Source organism: Podarcis filfolensis (genome assembly GCF_964270895.1).
Source record: "Podarcis filfolensis genome assembly, chromosome: 11".
NCBI lineage: Eukaryota > Metazoa > Chordata > Lepidosauria > Squamata > Lacertidae > Podarcis > Podarcis filfolensis.
Genome location: NC_139613.1, coordinates 47898764 through 47917255, shown reverse-complemented (window position 1 = coordinate 47917255; position 18492 = coordinate 47898764). Strand labels below are relative to the sequence as shown.

General features: G+C 42.3%; 1 protein-coding gene across 3 annotated transcripts in view; it reads right to left on the bottom strand.

Annotated features, from left to right (window-relative positions):
• LMNB1 (lamin B1) overlaps positions 1–18492 on the bottom strand; it is a 117528-nt gene that overhangs the window by 81836 nt on the left and 17200 nt on the right. For 2 of the 3 annotated variants that reach the window (XM_083576865.1, XM_083576864.1), the window contains 10 exons: positions 15331–15487; positions 13771–13896; positions 12557–12727; positions 10264–10389; positions 8468–8688; positions 7555–7780; positions 6479–6583; positions 5037–5156; positions 4659–4775; positions 2832–3512 (listed from right to left, as the gene is read on the bottom strand). In XM_083576865.1, the coding sequence (XP_083432991.1) occupies positions 3471–3512; positions 4659–4775; positions 5037–5156; positions 6479–6583; positions 7555–7780; positions 8468–8688; positions 10264–10389; positions 12557–12727; positions 13771–13896; positions 15331–15487 (1411 nt within the window). In that variant the 3' untranslated portion in view covers positions 2832–3470. Of the gene's footprint in view, positions 1–2831; positions 3513–4614; positions 4776–5036; positions 5157–6478; positions 6584–7554; positions 7781–8467; positions 8689–10263; positions 10390–12556; positions 12728–13770; positions 13897–15330; positions 15488–18492 lie in introns of those variants that run through there. The other variant, XM_083576863.1, reaches the window with a different exon arrangement.

Genomic DNA, 18492 nt, shown 5'->3' with positions numbered 1-18492 from the left:
GGTCAGAACAGGAGACTCTTAAATCTCAAGGTCATGGGTTTGAGTCTCACGCTGAGCAAAGAATTCCTGCATCGCAGGGGGCTGGACAAAAGCGTTCTTGTGGTCCCTTCCAACTCTATGATTCTGAGAGTCTATGTCAGCTTCCCCAGCCTTTACCCTCCAGATGTTTTGGATTCAAACTCCCATCATCCCAAGTCAGCATGGATATGCTGGCTGGAGCTGCAAGCTCAAAGCTTATGGAGGAAACAAAGCTGGGGAAGGTCGATCTAGGTTGATATTTATTTTTCCCCAACTACATGTTCAACTCATCCAGTATCCTGTTATAACAGGAGAGGGACTGCCTGCATGTGTTAGATGAACTTGTACATAAATATGGGGGGGAAGACAAAATATGGCCTAGCGACTGCCTCTCTCTTTTAATCCTATTAATATGCATACTGTCAAGTGACCTCTTGGCTTATCGCGGTCTTTCTTCTACCGTGGAAAAAGGTGGTATACTACTTTTGCCATGATTCTCTCACAAACACAAGACACAGAATTAGGCAATTTATCCTATAAAGATCCTTTACATAACATTACACCATCTGACGATATTTTATGACTGCAAAAAATGATAATTATCAAATTAGATGCTAATCAGTAAGTAGCTGTCCCTTTCCTGGTGTCTTAACAGTACTGAAGAGAGCAAAAGATCTAACATGTAAGCAACTCTACTTCAGCTCCTCAGCACACAAAGTCTATCATTTAGAATGATTTTCAAAGTATCTTTAAGCAAATCCCATTTTAATTTCCCATGACTCCATTACACTATTTTGATAAACAAGAACAAATGTCTACAAACCTGAATTTCATGGCTTCTTCTCAGAGCTATTTAGCTAGAGCACTATTTCTGTTACAAGACTAAACTTTAAATGGGCAATAATTTTGGTTAACATTTACCAACTTTCTTACACACTTCCCTGCCAAACAACATTACTCATACAGAATTAAAGGATGGCCACTTTTAGGTCCTGTCATCAACATTATTTTTTTATTTCACACACCCTATGAGACACTTGTAGCCTATTTCAAACACATTATCAACCTGGGTTCAACACAGACTACTTTCCTCCATCCTCAGCTTGAACCAAGCACCACCCAGTTTATCCTCTTTGGGGGGATAAACAGTCCAAATCTTCACACATTAAAAGGTATTGTGGGGAAGGATAACAGAAGTGAAAGGGAAGTGTTCTGGGGTGTTATTTCATTTCAACGACATTCGTATCCTTAGGTAACAACTGTTGTACGATAGCTAATAATGCATACGAATGTAGCATCCTTCTTGGACATTAAGCAAGTATTAGGCAATTTTAATTTCCAGTACTTCAGCACAGCTCAAATGTTTACTTCTTGGGTTTGATACGGTGCTGTAATGAACCTGGCCAAAGTGGAAGTCAATTTTATCAGTGAATTGCCCTTTTCCTATCTTCAATGAACACTCCAATAGCAAGACTCCCATCTTGTGGCGGAATGGATCACTGTAGAACACGAATCGCCAGAGAAACCTTTTGGCTTTCACGGCATTTAGAATAGGTCATGTCTATTTCTGATTTCAGTATCCTTTCTCAAAATATGTATCGCTGAACATTCCTCTTGATGGCTGGAAGCCAATTTAGCTCGATTTTATGATCCTGGCAAAGGAACATTTCTGCTTGCAAAACATTTAAAACAATGCACCTACAAGCCAGAATATGTTTTTTCACTTTCATTAACTGATAACACTAACAAAAAAGGGCACATTCCACTTACCAACTATATCAAGGCTTCTCTGTAGCCAACCTAAGGAGCTCTAATCAATCCAGCTAATAACCAAAGGTTAACACCCACTCAATAAGGAAAAGGCAATCTGTAATAAGACCAATGAACAAAGGAAAAGCATCTATGTACAATAGAGATGGTTCTGAGATGCTTGCTGACCCAGCTGTAAGCACGGAATCTCTAGTTTGGTTTAGACATGGTAGATGCAGGCAGTGTAAGATTGGGTAAAGGACTAAAACACTCATTTACCTACTTCACATATCAAACTTTTCTATGAGTGTTTTATTAGCATGAAAGAATAATTTCTTCTAAATATCAAATGCGGGTGGCCCTTTACAGGGGTGAGGAATCCCTGGTCTACAGGTCAATTCTTGCTTCCCTTTAGAAAACAGGCTAAGGGGAGAAAGACATTGAGGTTCTCATGCCTTGGAAGAGCAGGGAGGAGCAAGGGATCTCTCGGACCTTGAATAAAATTGGACGGTTTGCAAAGCAGAGGGATGGTCTCCCAAATATGCTCCAGGCGGGGTGAAAGGCACCTCCTTGCCTTGGAGAAAAGTGTGGGGAAATGCACCTCAGAAGCATCCAGTCTACAAGACGCTTGACAAAAGCAGGAAGACTGCTCCCCATCTTGAAAACCTGTTCTAGGCTGGGTACAAGATCAGGTGGTGAAACTCCAAACACACAAACACCCCAAGAAAAATCTAAGCAGTATTTTGTTGTGGTTACTGAAAGCTGATTGATGTTTTAAAGGTGTAAGTGACAAGCATATTGTAAAATGTTGAAGGCAAGTACAATTGGGATTGAGGACAGGAGAGATCATTCTGTGATATTATGGCAGTGGACAAAGCTGTATTGTAACTTTTGAATAAATGTTTAATAAAAATAAAGACAAGTACATAGCTAAAAAGAATTGGTCTAAGCACAAAAGGTACACCAGTCATTAAAGACAGTTTCTTTCACCAACAAATCTGATGGTTCAACATTTCATTTCTAAAGGAAAAGAGTACCCCCCCGCCCAAAAAAATACAAGTCCCTTCTTAAGGTAACTTTTATTTGTTAATTTGACATGAAAAGGTATGCAGGTTACACTAGAATTTAAAAAACACACCTAACACATTATCATAAGCCTGATTTGTGGTAAAGTTTCTAAGTGAAGCAAAACTAGCAAACGAATTTTATTGAATCCTTCATCCTTCTATTTATGATGCAATTGTTGGATAATGTTCTTTACAAATGTTCCAAGTAAAACTTGTATAACCTGATAGCTAAAATACAAAAGTTTTCAGTACAAAAGGTTTTGTTGAGTGCCCCTTTACTTCCCCTTCAAAAAAAAATCTAATAATGTAAAAGGACAAAGAGTAGATGGCTAATCTAACTAACAAACCCCCCACACAGTAGTTTATTATTCTTAAATGAAGATATTAGAAAAGGACCAGCATAAAAATGAGGGCTGTTTTTGAAAAACAGTACATTATTCAGTGTCAATATTTCACATTTCAAAAAGCTATATATATGGGTTTCACTTACAAAAAGCTCCATCTCTGTGACAAATGAAATTAAGGCCAGACACAGCTTTAAAATTCACAAAAGGAAATACAAAAATATTGTGCTTCCAAGCAGGTTCTCCTCTGCAGGAAGGGATTAACATAACTGAGGATAAACAGATGACGAGTTTACATGATTGCACAGCTTTTGTTGGCTGTTCGTGGGTCTCCCTGTTTTAAAGAGAGGAAAGACAGCTTTAATTAAGGTTAAAGTAGGGACATTTTAAGTATCTTTCAATAATTGTAGTTTGATGAACTGTTTTTAACAGTCTGCCTTCTTCACTGAGCTTTTTCTCATGGGAACTGTTTGTGGACAAATTCATGGGCACATGTTTTATCAAGCAGGAAACACTTTGAGCCAGGGGTGGAGAACATGTACTTTCTTCAGATATTGTTCAGTCCCATCAGTCCCTGCCAGCATGAGCAATGTTCAGGGATGGAAACCTTTGAAGGGCTTGAGCAGGAGTTCATGTGAAAAGGATAACTACCAGTACATTCTAAATTTATGGCTGATGAGCAAGGAGATCTTGCTGAGAGAGGAACCAAAACCACTGCTTTCCACAATATTGGAAAGTCAAGTTTCAAGATGTAATGCTTGGTATAAAAGTGTAGGCTGCACAATGAGTTAAACAGAATATTGCCTGCCACAGCTCTAGGCCATGATTTTGATGTAGTGCAATACAAGCCATGCATGTTTAAAGCTGTGATGAGCAATACAATTTAGTTTCAGCCCTTTTAGCCAGAGTTGGCCCACATGTTCTCTAGCACATCAATGTCTCTGCAGCAATGAGATCCTCAAATTACCAATGAGAGCCTATGTTAGGCATAGGGAACCCATGGTCCTCCTGTTTGGACTACAACTCCCATCATCCCTGACCATTAAGTCATCCTGGCTGGGGTTGATGGAAGTTAGCCGAAAAACATCTGGAGGGCTAGGTTCCCCACCTTTGGCCTCTGCTTGGGACTCACATAATGCTTACTTCATAGTAGCCACTAAAATTGCTACATCTTAAGACCTTTAGATACACAGGAGTTGCTGGAATTCTTCCACATACCAATATTTTGATTTTTTAAAAACAATTACCTGGATTGTTCTCCTGCCAAGGTCACTATGGAAATAGGTTTATTTTCCATATCACTATTTAAGTTACAGGGAGCGGGTGGCGCTGTGGTCTAAACCACTGAGCCTCTTGGGATTGCCAATCGGAAGGTTGGCGGTTCAAATCTGCATGACAGCGGTAAGCTCCTTTGCTCTGTCCCAGCTTCTGCCAACCTAGCAGTTCGAAAGCATACCAGTGCGAGTAAGTTATAAGATACCTGCTGGTGGAATAGATCCTCTTCTTCTACAGCTTCAGCTGGTTCTTCATCTACTTCCTCCACTTCTTCAACTTCAAGTAAAGTTGTCTTGAAGACGGTGCTTCTCTGAGCAACTTCCTGTAACAGATGCAGCTGTTCAGTTATTCAATGCTTGCAACATTAAGGTAATGTTAAGCTATCTGCCATTTTTTAGTGACCATTTGCTGGATGTTAGTATGACTGTTGTCAATCTAGAATCTGGCACAGACTGTACTAGTGGCATGTACCAGTACACTATATATCCAAGCAAAACGTACAGTTCTGTTCCACTTTGGGGGCTATTCTCATTATACAAATTAGTTTGTGATGAGCAGAGGTTAGCCAGGTTTCCAAAATTACCTCTCCCTGAGAGTTTTTCAGCACAACTTTCACATCTTTGCCAGTGCCCCAAGAGTTTTGGTTCTTCCAGATGAGGTCAGAAGGAGGACTGGCTGTTACTCCGGCATTAGCAGCCCATATCTGGCAAAGGGAAAGATATGTCAAGGATTAAAATACGTCTTCCAGAAAAGAATTATGCAAGCTCTATCTATAGCAATAGTTCTGGAAGCAAATAAATGGTGGAAGACCTAGACAAAAACATTCAGCTTAAAGGGATTGATCCATAATAACTGCATTTGTAATGAGTTAAATTTTCTTAACTGAACTTTATAAAAAGCGATTTATAGAGCACCATACAAGTTGCACCCTATTTGCAATATCTGTAGATAATGCAGATATCTGCAGGGTGGAGTCATGCCCTTCCAAAACAGACCCAGGACCCACAGCTTTCTGGAGAGTTCTGTAATTGCCATGGATGCAGGTTAGATGGCTCACACCACAGCTTTCCAAACTTTTCCAGTTAGAGGTGCCTAAGTGCAAAGTAGCATCACTTGCTAAGCAGGAGTTACTGTTTCCCTCAAAATACTGACAAAGGAAAACTGGTGTTGGGGAGGAGTGACAAACCCACCCATCTCCACCTTTTACATTTTGCTTCTAACCAGGCTCAGCACCAGAAAGCCTGGCAGTAGAAGAAACAGCCCTAGTCTGAGAGAAAAATACTGAGACTGGCACAGGGAAAAGGTTAAAAGCTCATTCTGTTCCAACCATATAAATATTCCACCACCATTTTCCAATAATAATAATAATAATAATAATAATAATAATAATAATAATAATTATTATTTATACCCCGCCCATCTGGCTGGGCCTCCCCAGCCACTCTGGGCGGCTTCCATAAAAACCAAAAATACAGTAAAATATCACACGTTAAAAACTTCCCTGAACAGGGCTGCCTTAAGATGTCTTCTGAATGTCAGGTAGTTGTTTATCGCTTTGACATCTGCTGGAAGGGCGTTCCACAGGGCGGGCGCCACTACCGAGAAGGCCCTCTGCCTGGTTCCCTGTAGCTTTGCTTCTCGCAAGGAGGGAACCGCCAGAAGGCCCTTGGCGCTGGACCTCAGCGTCCGGGCAGAATGATGGGGGTGGAGACGCTCCTTCAGGTATACTGGACCGAGGCCGTTTAGGGCTTTAAAGGTCAGCACCAACACTTTGAATTGTGCTCGGAAACGTATTATTCCACCAAAGGGTTTTCAAGAGATGAATTTACTAGAATCACTGTGTGTAAACAATGTTTGCAACTCTTTAGGAAGCCACTGAGAGTCCTTAATAGAAAATGAAATACATACACCTAGATTGGAGCAGTAGCAGCAATTACCAAAGAACCCACGTTAGACCCCAAGCACATTTCCAACACGCTAATCCCAAGTTACATTTTGATATCTCAAAAAGTAGGCTTCACTTACTGTAACAGTCTGGCCTGCCTTCAGCACATATCTTGAGGTATATTTGTAAGTGACAGAAGAGTCTCCTATTTTCCTTATCATCTCCCAACCTCCCATTGGTTGGTCCTAAAGAAAAGCAGGTGATGTTTTCATGTCAAGCAATTATGTACTTATTTCTGAACATTAAGACTGCAGTCTTATAAACCAGGTTGTTTTTATCCCCACCTGACCCCTTATGAGCAAAGTTTGACACAGACAGGCTGCCCACCTGTCAATCACCTGACATCACCTTTTTTGCCTGCAGGGGTCTTCAGAAATCCATTTGTGATCTTGCACAGCACATTGAAAAGGGCTTTGCCAACTGCTAGTGCCTGGAGGCATCCCTTTCAGTTAGTAAGGTTTTTACCTGCCCCCCACCCCAGATACCGGTATGTCAAATGTAGGACAAGTGCACATGGCTTGGGACAAAATGCTCTGGTAGGCATAATTAAGACCGCAGCCCAGAGGTACCCCACTTCGACTATATATGGTTACCTGAGAGGAAGTCCTGCTTAATTCAATGGGACGTACTTCTGAATATCAATGTATAGGATGTCACTACAGTGCACTTGCAAGTTATATGCATTTAACATGTGCGCATTCAGCTTAATGTGCTTGGCAAAAATATTAATTAAAAATGGGGCGGAAAGAGGGGGGCATCTGGAGGGGGGAGGGCTTTGGCAATCCCACCTGCCATGCCACCCAGTTTGTTTTAACTAGATATGATTTTGGCTTTAGGCACTATCCCTGGAACGTCTAAGTAGCTGGGTTACCATATAAGTCATTATATACACTTGAACATCAAGCCATTCAAAACACAGGGAGGGTGGTGAAATAGATATGCTCTCTAACCCTTTCTATCAACTAGATCACTATGCAACCCTTATTGTTTCATCTGGGACACATCTTGTAAGACCATTTAAGACTTTTACACTCTTGAACCACTCTCATCAGTCACAGGAGAACATTTGTTTGTTGCTGCTGCTTCTTTCTCCAGTCATCCAGGGAAACGTCATCTACATTTTAACCACCTCATCTGATTATTCAGGTTTCCATACCTGCTCAGAAGTGTTTTTCAAGCGGATAAACTTCCCGTCTACATCTATTTCCTCAATGCAGATATTTCCAGTAGCGGAAGCTGAATGAGAGATGCTAACGCTACTACTGGCCTCAGATTCCTCAACATCAACCCTCTTCCTCTTTCCCCTGGTTGTGCGCACACTGCGGCTGGATGATGCCCGGGAGACTGTCACACGAGAAGATGGGCTGGGAGTAAGTTTCAATCTGTGGAAGAAGAGAAAAAAGGAAACCAATCAACATACACTTTTCAAGTGTGCTTTCATCTCTCTCCTTCTCAGGCAGCATGGATTAGTAACATGTTTTGTGAACTTTGATAATTACTTTGAGTATATTAATTACCTGCAAGGTTGGATTTCAAGCAAGTATGTGCATTTTGGATTATTTCCCCACCATTTAGAATGGGTGGGAAGAACCAGGGCTGGGACTAAGGGTTTTCAAGGATAGGGTTGGCCTGGGAATGAGGGATTAAGTTTTCTTTAAAAATTATTATTATACTATTTCAGTTGGGAGTGCCCAGGGTGTTTTAAATCAACCATTAAAACTTCAAGAGAAAATATTTACCTTGCAAAACACCAAGCATAAGAGGAGTAGTTTGGCTGGATATATCTATAAACCCTAATTTAATTGCCTTCTATTTCATAAGACATTATATACCCGGAGAGATATTAGTGTTCACATTCAGCGACTGGAAAAAAGTTTTACACTTGACTGAGAAGCTCTTTCCATCATTCATCTCTAATTGTCAAAACATTTTGCTCTTCACATGTAGCCAATATCCCTTCCCCTTTTTAAACATGGACTGTATGTGCCTGGAATAATTGGGCAGGTAGTTGGAGTACATAATCTTTAGGATAACTTCCATTCTCCTGTAAAATGACAACTATTTCTTACCTTTCTTCTTCACCTTCCAAGAGCTTTCTGTATGCACTGATCTCCATGTCAAGCGCCAATTTTACATCAAGGAGTTGTTCATAATCACTCAACTGCTGTTGCATTTGGTCTCTTATCTCTGCCATCTCTCTCTCTTTATCAGACAGTGCCCTGCGAAAGTTATCTCTTTCTTTAGCCAGGATATCCTCCAGTTCTTGCATCCTTTCTAGCCATTCTCTAGACTAAAAAATAAAATAAAAAATGCACAGGCACCAACTTCAGGAATTTTAATTTCTAAAAGCCAATATTCAAAGACATAGAATGAATATGAAGAGCCATGCAAGTGTTACATTCCTGTTTTTAATACAAATTGCCTGTTGTGCAAGTTATTGTGTCTATTGCTTCATATTTTAAAGTGACAAAGCTGATGTCTATGGTTGTGAATCTGTTTTGAAAAAAAGCACAAACAGAACACACACATACACACACTTCCTATGTTGGGCAAGAATAAATCTAGCAAGTCACTGAACAATTGCAGAACTGGCTCATTACTGGAACACAGACAAGCTGTAGCACTTCTTATATTTTCTCATTTGCTAGCATATTACGAAAAGGGCAAGGGCATGGCTTAAGAAAGGGAATGGTACTAAGATGCAGCTGATGATAATCAGTGATGTTGTGCACACTGAACAGAAAAAGGAAAGTGAACCAAAATAATCTCAATTTTGCAACCCACATAGTTCTGTAAATTAAGCAAGCTTGCATAAATGCCTGGGTTTTACTAGTTATAAAAGGGGGCTATGAAGGACCATTTTGATTTTACTAGTTATAAGAAGGGGCTATGAAGGACATTGAAGCCCTACCCCAGACACTGCAAATAATGTTTGGGCCCCTCCAATCTTCTGAGGTATCACTACATTTCGCTACTGTTTATCAATTTTACCCTCCTATCCTGACATGGTAAGAGAAATCAACCAGGCTCTGCTGAGTGAGATTCAGCCGAAGGCTTCTTCCTGGGACCAAAGCTATGAGGTGGGGGTGGGGGTGGGGGGGATGAAAGCCTGCCATTTGTTTTACCTCTGTATTTACTGGATACAAGACGAGATCCCAAACCATCCTTGACCTCCCCTCACTGACTCCAAACCTTGAGAGGGGCTGCAGCACCAACTGACAGGCAAAAACAAACAAATCCACCCCTCCCCAGGGGCAAGTTTGAGAGGAACAATAGAGGAGTTTCTGTTTGCTCCTGAAGTGCTATGTTTCAAAGATGCAGCATAAGGTCAGGGAGAAGTCCCCACTCCTTTGGGCATGTCCTAGCGACAAGTTTTTAGTTGGCCAACAAAGTCACCCAAAATTTGGGTATTCCCTACAAACATTCCAGCAAATCTTCATAAACGTAAGGGTCAAAAACACAGTTTATTATTTAAAAATTAGAAATGAAAGCTGAGAATCTCAGGAAACTGAATTCTATGCTCCAGCAGAATTACAGCACAAACACACAATGAATTCCTCTTGTCTAAAAAGAAGCACTTGTTCATTTTCGGTAATCAATACAATGGAGTCAGACTGAAGGATAGTAACAGTTTCATAAATCAAGAGGGGAACAAAAGGTGGAATTGACCCAAAAATGGACAACAAATTGGCCCAGTCTATTTCAAATGCAGGATTTTTAAAAAAAAGAATAAAAAGATTAAAGTACAACACACACAACAGTAGCCCAGAAAACCACTGAACTACTTGTAATGTAATGTATAAAATATCTGAGAAGTACTTACCAGCTACTAAGGTGATAAAGACAGGATTGTGGAATCCCTTACCTCTTTCTGCAAATTAGCCAGTTGGGAAGAGAGGCTGTCAATGCGCATGCGACTTTCCATAAGTTCTTCTCTGACAGTGTTGGCTGCAGAGCTAGACATTTCAGAAGAGAGTCTGGCGTTCTCAAGCTGCAGGGAAACAAGCAGAACACACTTCACATTTGGTCTGCCAACAAATAGAGAAGCAAGTGCTTGTACTTTAAAATATCTGCAACAACATTAAGTAAGGCATACATTGCGTGTAATACAGGAAACCTGTCATGCAGGCTTTTCTGAAAATCTGACAGCTAAGAACATATGTAATATTTCTCCAGGAAACCACAAAAAGTATTCAGATTCTTTTATCCTTATTTTCCCCTTAGGCCACATGCCATTTCCTCAACTCTTTTATCAACTAAATATGGAAGCATTTAATAAGCAAAGGAACTAAGATAGCAAATAATGTTCAAAGGAATGCAAGGATTTACTAGAAAAACTATCAAAGTGACCTTCTGAACTTATAGAATGGCTCCTCAATAACTTTCAACAGTGATCCAAAACTGTTCAGAGTCATATACCGTATTTTTAGTCCCATAGGACGCACCTAGTTTTTTTTTTGGGGGGGGGGGGGAATAAAGGAAAAAAATTTTTGCTTTATTTCCCCCCCCAAAAAACCAGGTCAGGGAAACCAAACCAGGTCGGGGAACAGCTGTATGGCGGCGCTGCGCCTCCCCGCTGTCCCCCGAGCTTGTGGGGCTGGCCGATGTCTGCCCGGCGCGCTCTGCTTCAGGGCGCCCCACGCTCCGTGCAGCAGGCTGCGGATGTCTGCCCAGCGCGTGGGGTGCTCTGCTTCAGGGCGCCCTGCATGCCGGGCGGCAGGCTGCTATCCGCAGCCTAGAGAGCCCTGCGGGAACTCCCGCGAGCTCCCCAGGCTTGCTGATAGCTTCCTGAAGCCTGGAGAGCAAGAGGGGTCGGTGCGCACCAACCCCTCTCGCTCTCCAAGCTTCAGCGAAAGCCTGTATTCACCCCATAGGACGCACACAGATTTCCCCTTCATTTTTTTTTTTGGGGGGGGGGGGGGAAAGTCCGTCCTATAGGGCGAAAAATACAGTAGCTACAAGTGAACTCAATTTAATTGAAGGTAATGGTGTTGTTGCTTAATGCTTGTAAAAGAAAACCATCCACATCAGCTATACTACAGTTGCAAGTTTTCCAATGTAATGAAGTACAGCTTCACAAGACAGTACAAAGATTAACAGAGAGTATCTTAAGAATGCCTTCTGGGCCTAGCTAAGTTTTAAGGCTACATATGAAGGAGAGAAACACAGTAAGCAGGAAATTCATTTGACTGCCAAATGACTCCATCTTGGAAAAGCAACTAGCCATACCTCATGTTACGTTTGCTTCAGGTTGCGCATTTTCAGGTTGCATCTTGCGGCGACCCGGAAGTACCAGAAAGGGTTACTTCCGGGTTTCGCTGCTCGTGCACGCGCAGACGCTCAAAACACCGTCACGTGCATGCGCAGAAGCGGTGAATCGTGACCCGCACAGTCACGGGTTGCGTTCTGCTTATGTTGCGAACGGGCCTCCGGAACGGATCCCGTTTGCAACCAGAGGTACCACTGTATTCACCATGTTAAGACCTTCAGGATCTCCATAGAAGTAAATCTACAAATGCGAGCAGGAGTCTTTAGGTGCATAGCAAAGGCCCTTCCTGCTCAACTGCAAATAAGTAGGATGCACAAGACAAGGAAATGGGATAGCCTGGAATGTTGGCCATATATGGAGGCCTAGCGGTAACTTTGGCTGCACTGATTGGATAGCACTTAAATGGTGCAAGCCCACACTACCTTTTCTTAAGCAAGTGGTTTCTGTACTAGATCAGTCAAGTACGACACAGGGAAGCCTGCAGCCCCAGGTTGACTATAAGAAAACGCCCTACTCTTCAATCATTCCAATTGTCTACAATAACTCATCTTTAACATTAGCAAAGCTTTTCTGAAATGTTAACATGCACCCTTCTTGACCTGAATATATATTCCACTTTGCTTCTTTGCCCAGATTTAAAAAAAATTGTGTTGAGTTTTATTCACTACAGCTACACTAGTTCAAAATAAGTTGTTTTTAAAAGAAGCATTCACGTTAAAGGAAATTTCTATTTTGAATGTTGGTGTTTAACCCATTACTACCTATCACTCTCTAGAAGTAATAAAATTTAAGCTCACATCCATAAACAGTTTCTATTTCAATTATTCAGACAAAGTTTTTGTAACACAACTATCAGGATTTTGTTATATGCAAGAGTAAATATTAATACTTTGGCATGGTATGTCTCTTCAAGCTCCTCCTTATACATTTTCACTTGCACATCATGCTGCTCTCTCATTTCTTGAAGCGCCTGAGCAAGTTTGTGCTCATAATCTATCCGACGCCCGGAGTCCACCTCAACAAGACGGGTCTCATGCTTTCTTCTTGTCTCATTGATTTCCTAAGGAGGAATAACATTACTTTTCAATAACACAATTTCACTAAGCAAAGAAAAGCAAGGATAGCATATTAAATAAAGTATGACCCCACTGGCTTTCCAGCTAGATTGCAATTGCTTTGTGTACTGATAAGAAGGAAAGTGTCACTTAAATAGGTTTCTTGGGGCTCAGCTTTTAAGAGAAATACTCCAAATATATTTTTTGGATATGCCACTTTTACAAGGATGCCCCCCCCCAAAAAATCTTCTTACTAAATGTGCTCCAATATATTACTGTTATGAGCTTGGGGATTAGAATGGGTATCCTCTTGGGATAGCTTCCAGTCTTAAGGTTCTTTATTTGTAAGACTGGATCTGAGAATATTGCTAAAAAGGTCAAACCAGTTCTTCTGTTAGGTAAACAGTCCTGGCCATGTCTCTTAAGTACCCCCCTTTACCATGTAAGCTAGGGCAAAGGGCTGGCACAGGAAATAGCTGGAGACGCTTCGGGTATAGAAAAAGGAGGGTATATCTCCTCCTTCACTGATTGGAAGCAACGCTGAGACAGACAGGGATGCAAGCACAAGAAACCCACAGTCTTGGAGAGTCTGAAGTAAAGATGGAGAAATGTATTTGGTTTGCTTTTATAAGCAACTGACCTTACAACTCACTTCCCATACTAATACATGGATCAAAACGCAATAATCCTTCGGACAGCATGCTTTCGCAAATGTTATGATTGTTCTCTACTCAAAAATTTTACTGAAATGCTTAAAACATGTATTTTAGGATAAATCACCTTTAGAAATACATACATTAAGACATAGAACGCATCCATATTTAAGTTCAAATCAAAACACCAATTTGTGTTGTTGTTTTTAAAATCGAAGTTTAGTGCTGTAACAGGACAGGCTTTGGGATACACACATGTGCAAAACTGACACAGATCAGAAATAGACTGATCCATCTATCACTACTTGGAGGCAGACACAGAGACCTGATTTGAAGCCAGGGTGCACACTAGCTTGTCACTGCATAACATTACCTTAGAACCTGAACTATATTACCTCTTCATAAATATTTTTTCGGAACTCCAGATCTTCAATCAAACTTTGACAGCGATTTTCAAGATCCACTTTCAGTAAAGTTTCATCCACGAGCTGCTTCTTAGCAGCAGCTAAAGCAGCTTCAAGCTTAAAAGAAATAATTACAAATTAGCAAAAACACAAGTCCAGTATAAAATAATTATCACAAGTAAAAATTAAGTGCCATGTGGCAAAGTTTTCATAAAGCTGGCCAATTATAGAATAAAGCACATTTGATGCACTGAAGTTAAGTTCACTCTTCATTAAGTACTGCTCATTTACTGATCCACAATGTCTCATGTACTGTTGTTTAGTTTATCATCATGGGAACAAGCAACAGCAAGTTTTGGGGCTTACACACTGCACCCCTTTGCCTGGCATAAAAAGCTGGGAGGTTTTTGCTTCAGTTCCAAACTAACATTAAATAAGTATTACATGTGAACCCAGACAAGCCACAGTTAGTCTTAGCCAGTGTGAAAAATGCATATATAAACTAGGCACCAAATAGCTCCCCTTAAACCAAGGTTACACTCACCAAAATGGAATGTCTAGTTGCCATTTTGGGGCAAGACAGCTCTATAGCCTTATTGTTCAAATGGACTGACTGTGATTATCAGTTAAACACATGGCTAGTGCAGATGACGACTCTGGGCTAGGTCAAGAGCATTGAGAACTTAAAGAAGAAAGGTCACTTGATTCAGCAGCAGTCCACATATATACTGGCCTATTCCAACCTCTTTTTCTTAATGGTGACTGTCCCTGCTCAGGGTGCACAGAAAAAGTAATTTGGTTCCAGAAATTCATTCTGATTGTGCAGATAACATATAACTAATAGAATTCTATAAGATGGGGTCTTGGTGTGTGAAAACAGTCCATTCAATGATCCCCAGATGGTGGATATGCCAGGTGCCATCTGCCGCCCAGGAATCTTCATGTGGTCGCAAGTGGTCCAAAGCCAGCTGCAAAATAAGCCTGGCACCTGGCTAATGTCAAATACTGGTCTTAGCAATGATTGGCCAAAACAAGTAAATTCCAACCCATAGTTTAGGAAAACGGATTTGCTTCAAATAACCATAGTTAGGATTGACTAACTTACAGTCTGACCACAATGCTAAACTGTAGTTGACTTAAATCAAAAGTTAAAGGTTTTGATTGCCTCCTGGCTGCACCAAAACAGCTGAGGTGTGAGTACATGAGATCTAGGCTACTGTACATTACAGTAACCATTATCATTATATCCAAACTAGGCTATTATGAGCAACTAAGTTGCTTCCTATGGTGTCACAAGTGCAATAGACTTCAGGTTGCACAACAGACTTCACCTTCCTTTCCCACCCCCCATTTAGCCTCCTGTTCACACCAAAATCTGCTCTGGTGTGCAGATCCCACCCTGTAATTTCTCAACACACTCACCAGTTTTGTTTTAATTAAAATAGTGAGCATTATTAACTACTCAACGAGCTGTAGCCACATTTGTAAGATGCTGTTGCTGCTTATTCCAAGCTGGCCTGAAGCACACTGTGTAGTAACTTATATATTTACCTGAGCAATCTGATCTTTTAAATCTTCAAGGTCCACCTCCAGGCTTTTCTTGTCACCAAGTGCAGTGGCAAGTGCAGCTTCTTTAGCATTCAGAGCAGCTTCAAACTCTCGAAGCTTAAGCATTGCTCCATTTAGATCAGATTCTTTTTTTGCATAGCTAAAAATAAATAAAAAAAAACAGAAAAAAGAAGTTCAATATTTTCTTCAGTGCAAGATGGAACTCAACAAGAGCTGTATGGCTCTAGTTGGATTCCACTAGTTTGTGGGGAATGGAAAATCTGCTAAAAGACTGAAACTCTAGTGAGATGTAATTTACTGCATTCTTACAGTTGTTAATATATAAGCCATGTGAAGAGAAAAGCCTTATTCTGTGTAATCATTTCTAGTGAAGAACTAGTAACACGAAACTAATATTTCATCATGCTACATAGCTAGATTTTCATAAGCAATTAAGATTTTGCTGGCTGTATATAAACTGATCAACAACACTTAGCTATTTTTGCAACGCAAGCACTTTATGCCAAAACTGAAGAATAAGATTGCAGAGATGCTAAGATTAAGTATACCCTCTATTTTATAGAGAAAAACCAAAGTGCAATATTAACTTGCTGAATGACTGTAGAACCTGAAGTTCAAGTTATCCAGCACACTCAACTGCTTTTAGCACCATCATAAAATTGTTATTGTGCAGCTGGGATACTAGAACTGTAAAAAGTAAAAGCCCAAAACATATCTACAAAAAACTTTGAATTTGGTACAATCCAAATTATGTGCCAAGGAAAGCAGTTCTGTGACCTGAATAAAATACATAAGCAGAACAAATGTGTACAATCTACTCAGCTTTTCCTAGTCATGGGGAAAAGGCAAGCAACTACTCAAGTTACTAAAACTCCACTCACAGCCACTGGAATAAATTTAATGGTTCTACACTGAGTAAAACTTGGTTGGCTATGACCTATACCGTATTTTTCGCCCTATAGGACGTACTTTTTCCCCTCCAAAAATGAAGGGGAAATCTGGGTGCGTCCTATGGGGCGAATGCAGGCTTTCGCTGAAGCTTGGAGAGCGCGAGGGGTCGGTGCGCACCGACCCCTCTCACTCTCCAGGCTTCAGGAAGACATCGCAGCCTAGGCAGCCCTGCGGGAGTTCCCAGAGGGCTGTCTAGGCTGCGGATAGTAGCCTGCTTCCCGGAGCGTCGGGCACCCTGAAAGCAGAGCGCCCAGCGCTTCGGGAACACATCCGCAGCCTAGGCAGCCCTGCGGGAGGTCCCGCAGGGATGTCTAGGCTGCGGATAGCAGCCTGCTTCCCGGAGCATCGGGCGCTCTGCTTTCAGGGCACCCAGCGCTTCGGGAACACATCCGCAGCGTGGGGAGCCCTGCAGGAGTTCCCCGCAGGGCTCCCCACGCTGCGGATAGCAGCCTGCCGCCCGGCGGGCGGGGCGCCCTGAAGCAGAGCGCCCCGCCCGCCGGACAGACATCCGCAGCGTGGGGAGCCCTGCAGGAGTTTCCCCGCAGGGCTCCCCACGCTGCGGATAGCAGCCTGCCGCCCAGCGGGCGGGGCGCCCTGAAGCAGAGCGCCCCTCGTGCTGGGCATACATCCGCAGCGTGGGGAGCCCTGCAGGAGTTCCCCGCAGGGCTCCCCACGCTGCGGATAGCAGCCTGCCGCCCGGCGCACGGGACACCCTGAAGCAGAGCGCCCCTCGCGCCGGGCATACATCCGCGGCGTGGGGAGCCCTGCAGGAGTTCCCCGCAGGGCTCCCCACACTGCGGATAGCAGCCTGCCGCCCGGGACACCCTGAAGCAGAGCGCCCCTCGCGCCGGGCATACATCCGCGTGGAGAGCCCTGCAGGAAGTCCCCGCACGGCTCCCCACACTGCGGATAGCAGCCTGCCGCCCAGCGGGCGGGGCACCCTAAAGCAGAGCGCCCCTCGCACTGGGCAGACATCGGCCAGCCCCACAAGCTCGGGGGACAGCAGGGAGGCGCAGCGCCGCCATCCCGCTGTTCCTCGACCTGGTTTGGTTTCTCCGACCTGCTTTTGGGGGGGGGAAATAAAGGAAATAAATTTTTCCTTTATTTCCCCCCGAAAAAACTAGGTGCGTCCTATGGGACGGAGCGTCCTATGGGACGAAAAATACGGTAATTTTCTCTCTCCTTGCTGCACATTCTTTGGTCCTACACAATCACAACATCTATAGAGCTCTTAGGTAGAAAACTTAGATGAAGAGTGAATTGATTTGAGGTTCTTCAGGCCCCAGAACGGAAGCTACCCCAACAGTAATTAAGTTGGTGGGCAGGCCAGCAGCAGAGACCCAAAAAACCACAATTCTTCCCAATGCAAACACTGAGGTTTCATAGGAAGCCAGCTTATGAAATCCTCATCTTAATGAGAACATCCTAGAAAGTTTCTATATGTAACAAGTACTTTTCCAAGCATTTGCTTATTTGCTTAAGTGTTGCACAACTGTGGCTTTTATGTATTTGTTTATTTATAAACTACTTCACAGCTAAAGCTATCAAAGCTGTGATGTTATAATGCAGTTCCTTATTGTGGAGTGCCATACCCCATAACTGGAATATCCATTATTCTCCATACCGTCACCAAGATGAGTCCGGGCTACAGAGAAGAAACAGAAATTCCAGCAAGGAAGGCGGTTTGATTAGTCTGACCCGGAAGAGATAACAAGAGGTGGAAAATACTAAGAACGCACACATTTATTCATTTTTACCAGGAGCCTGGTTTACCTCTTGGGCAAAACTGAGTTTCTTTTCTTTTACTTACTATTACGCTTTTGGGTTTCCAGAATACTGAGCAAGATGGTCTGGCTTAGTAAAGGGCAGTTTCTGGGTAAAAATGCAAGTAGTCTCAAACCCTTTACCACAACACTATTCGCAAAACATGAGTTTCAGGGCCACTACAATTTCACCACAGCTAGGGCTTGCAATTCAATGGGCTAGACTGAATATAAAGGAAGGTAGATGGTGATTTGTTCTCTCTTAATAAAGGAAGGTAGATGGTGATTTGTTCTCTCTTTCCTTGGGAACCTAAGTTTGTTCCCCTCCCCTACCCCATATATGCTTTTAAAAAGTGAAAAGGCAATAAAAAAACCAGTGAAAAGTATCTTAGTTTTAGGATTTCAAGCACAGCCTTTAAAAACGTATAGT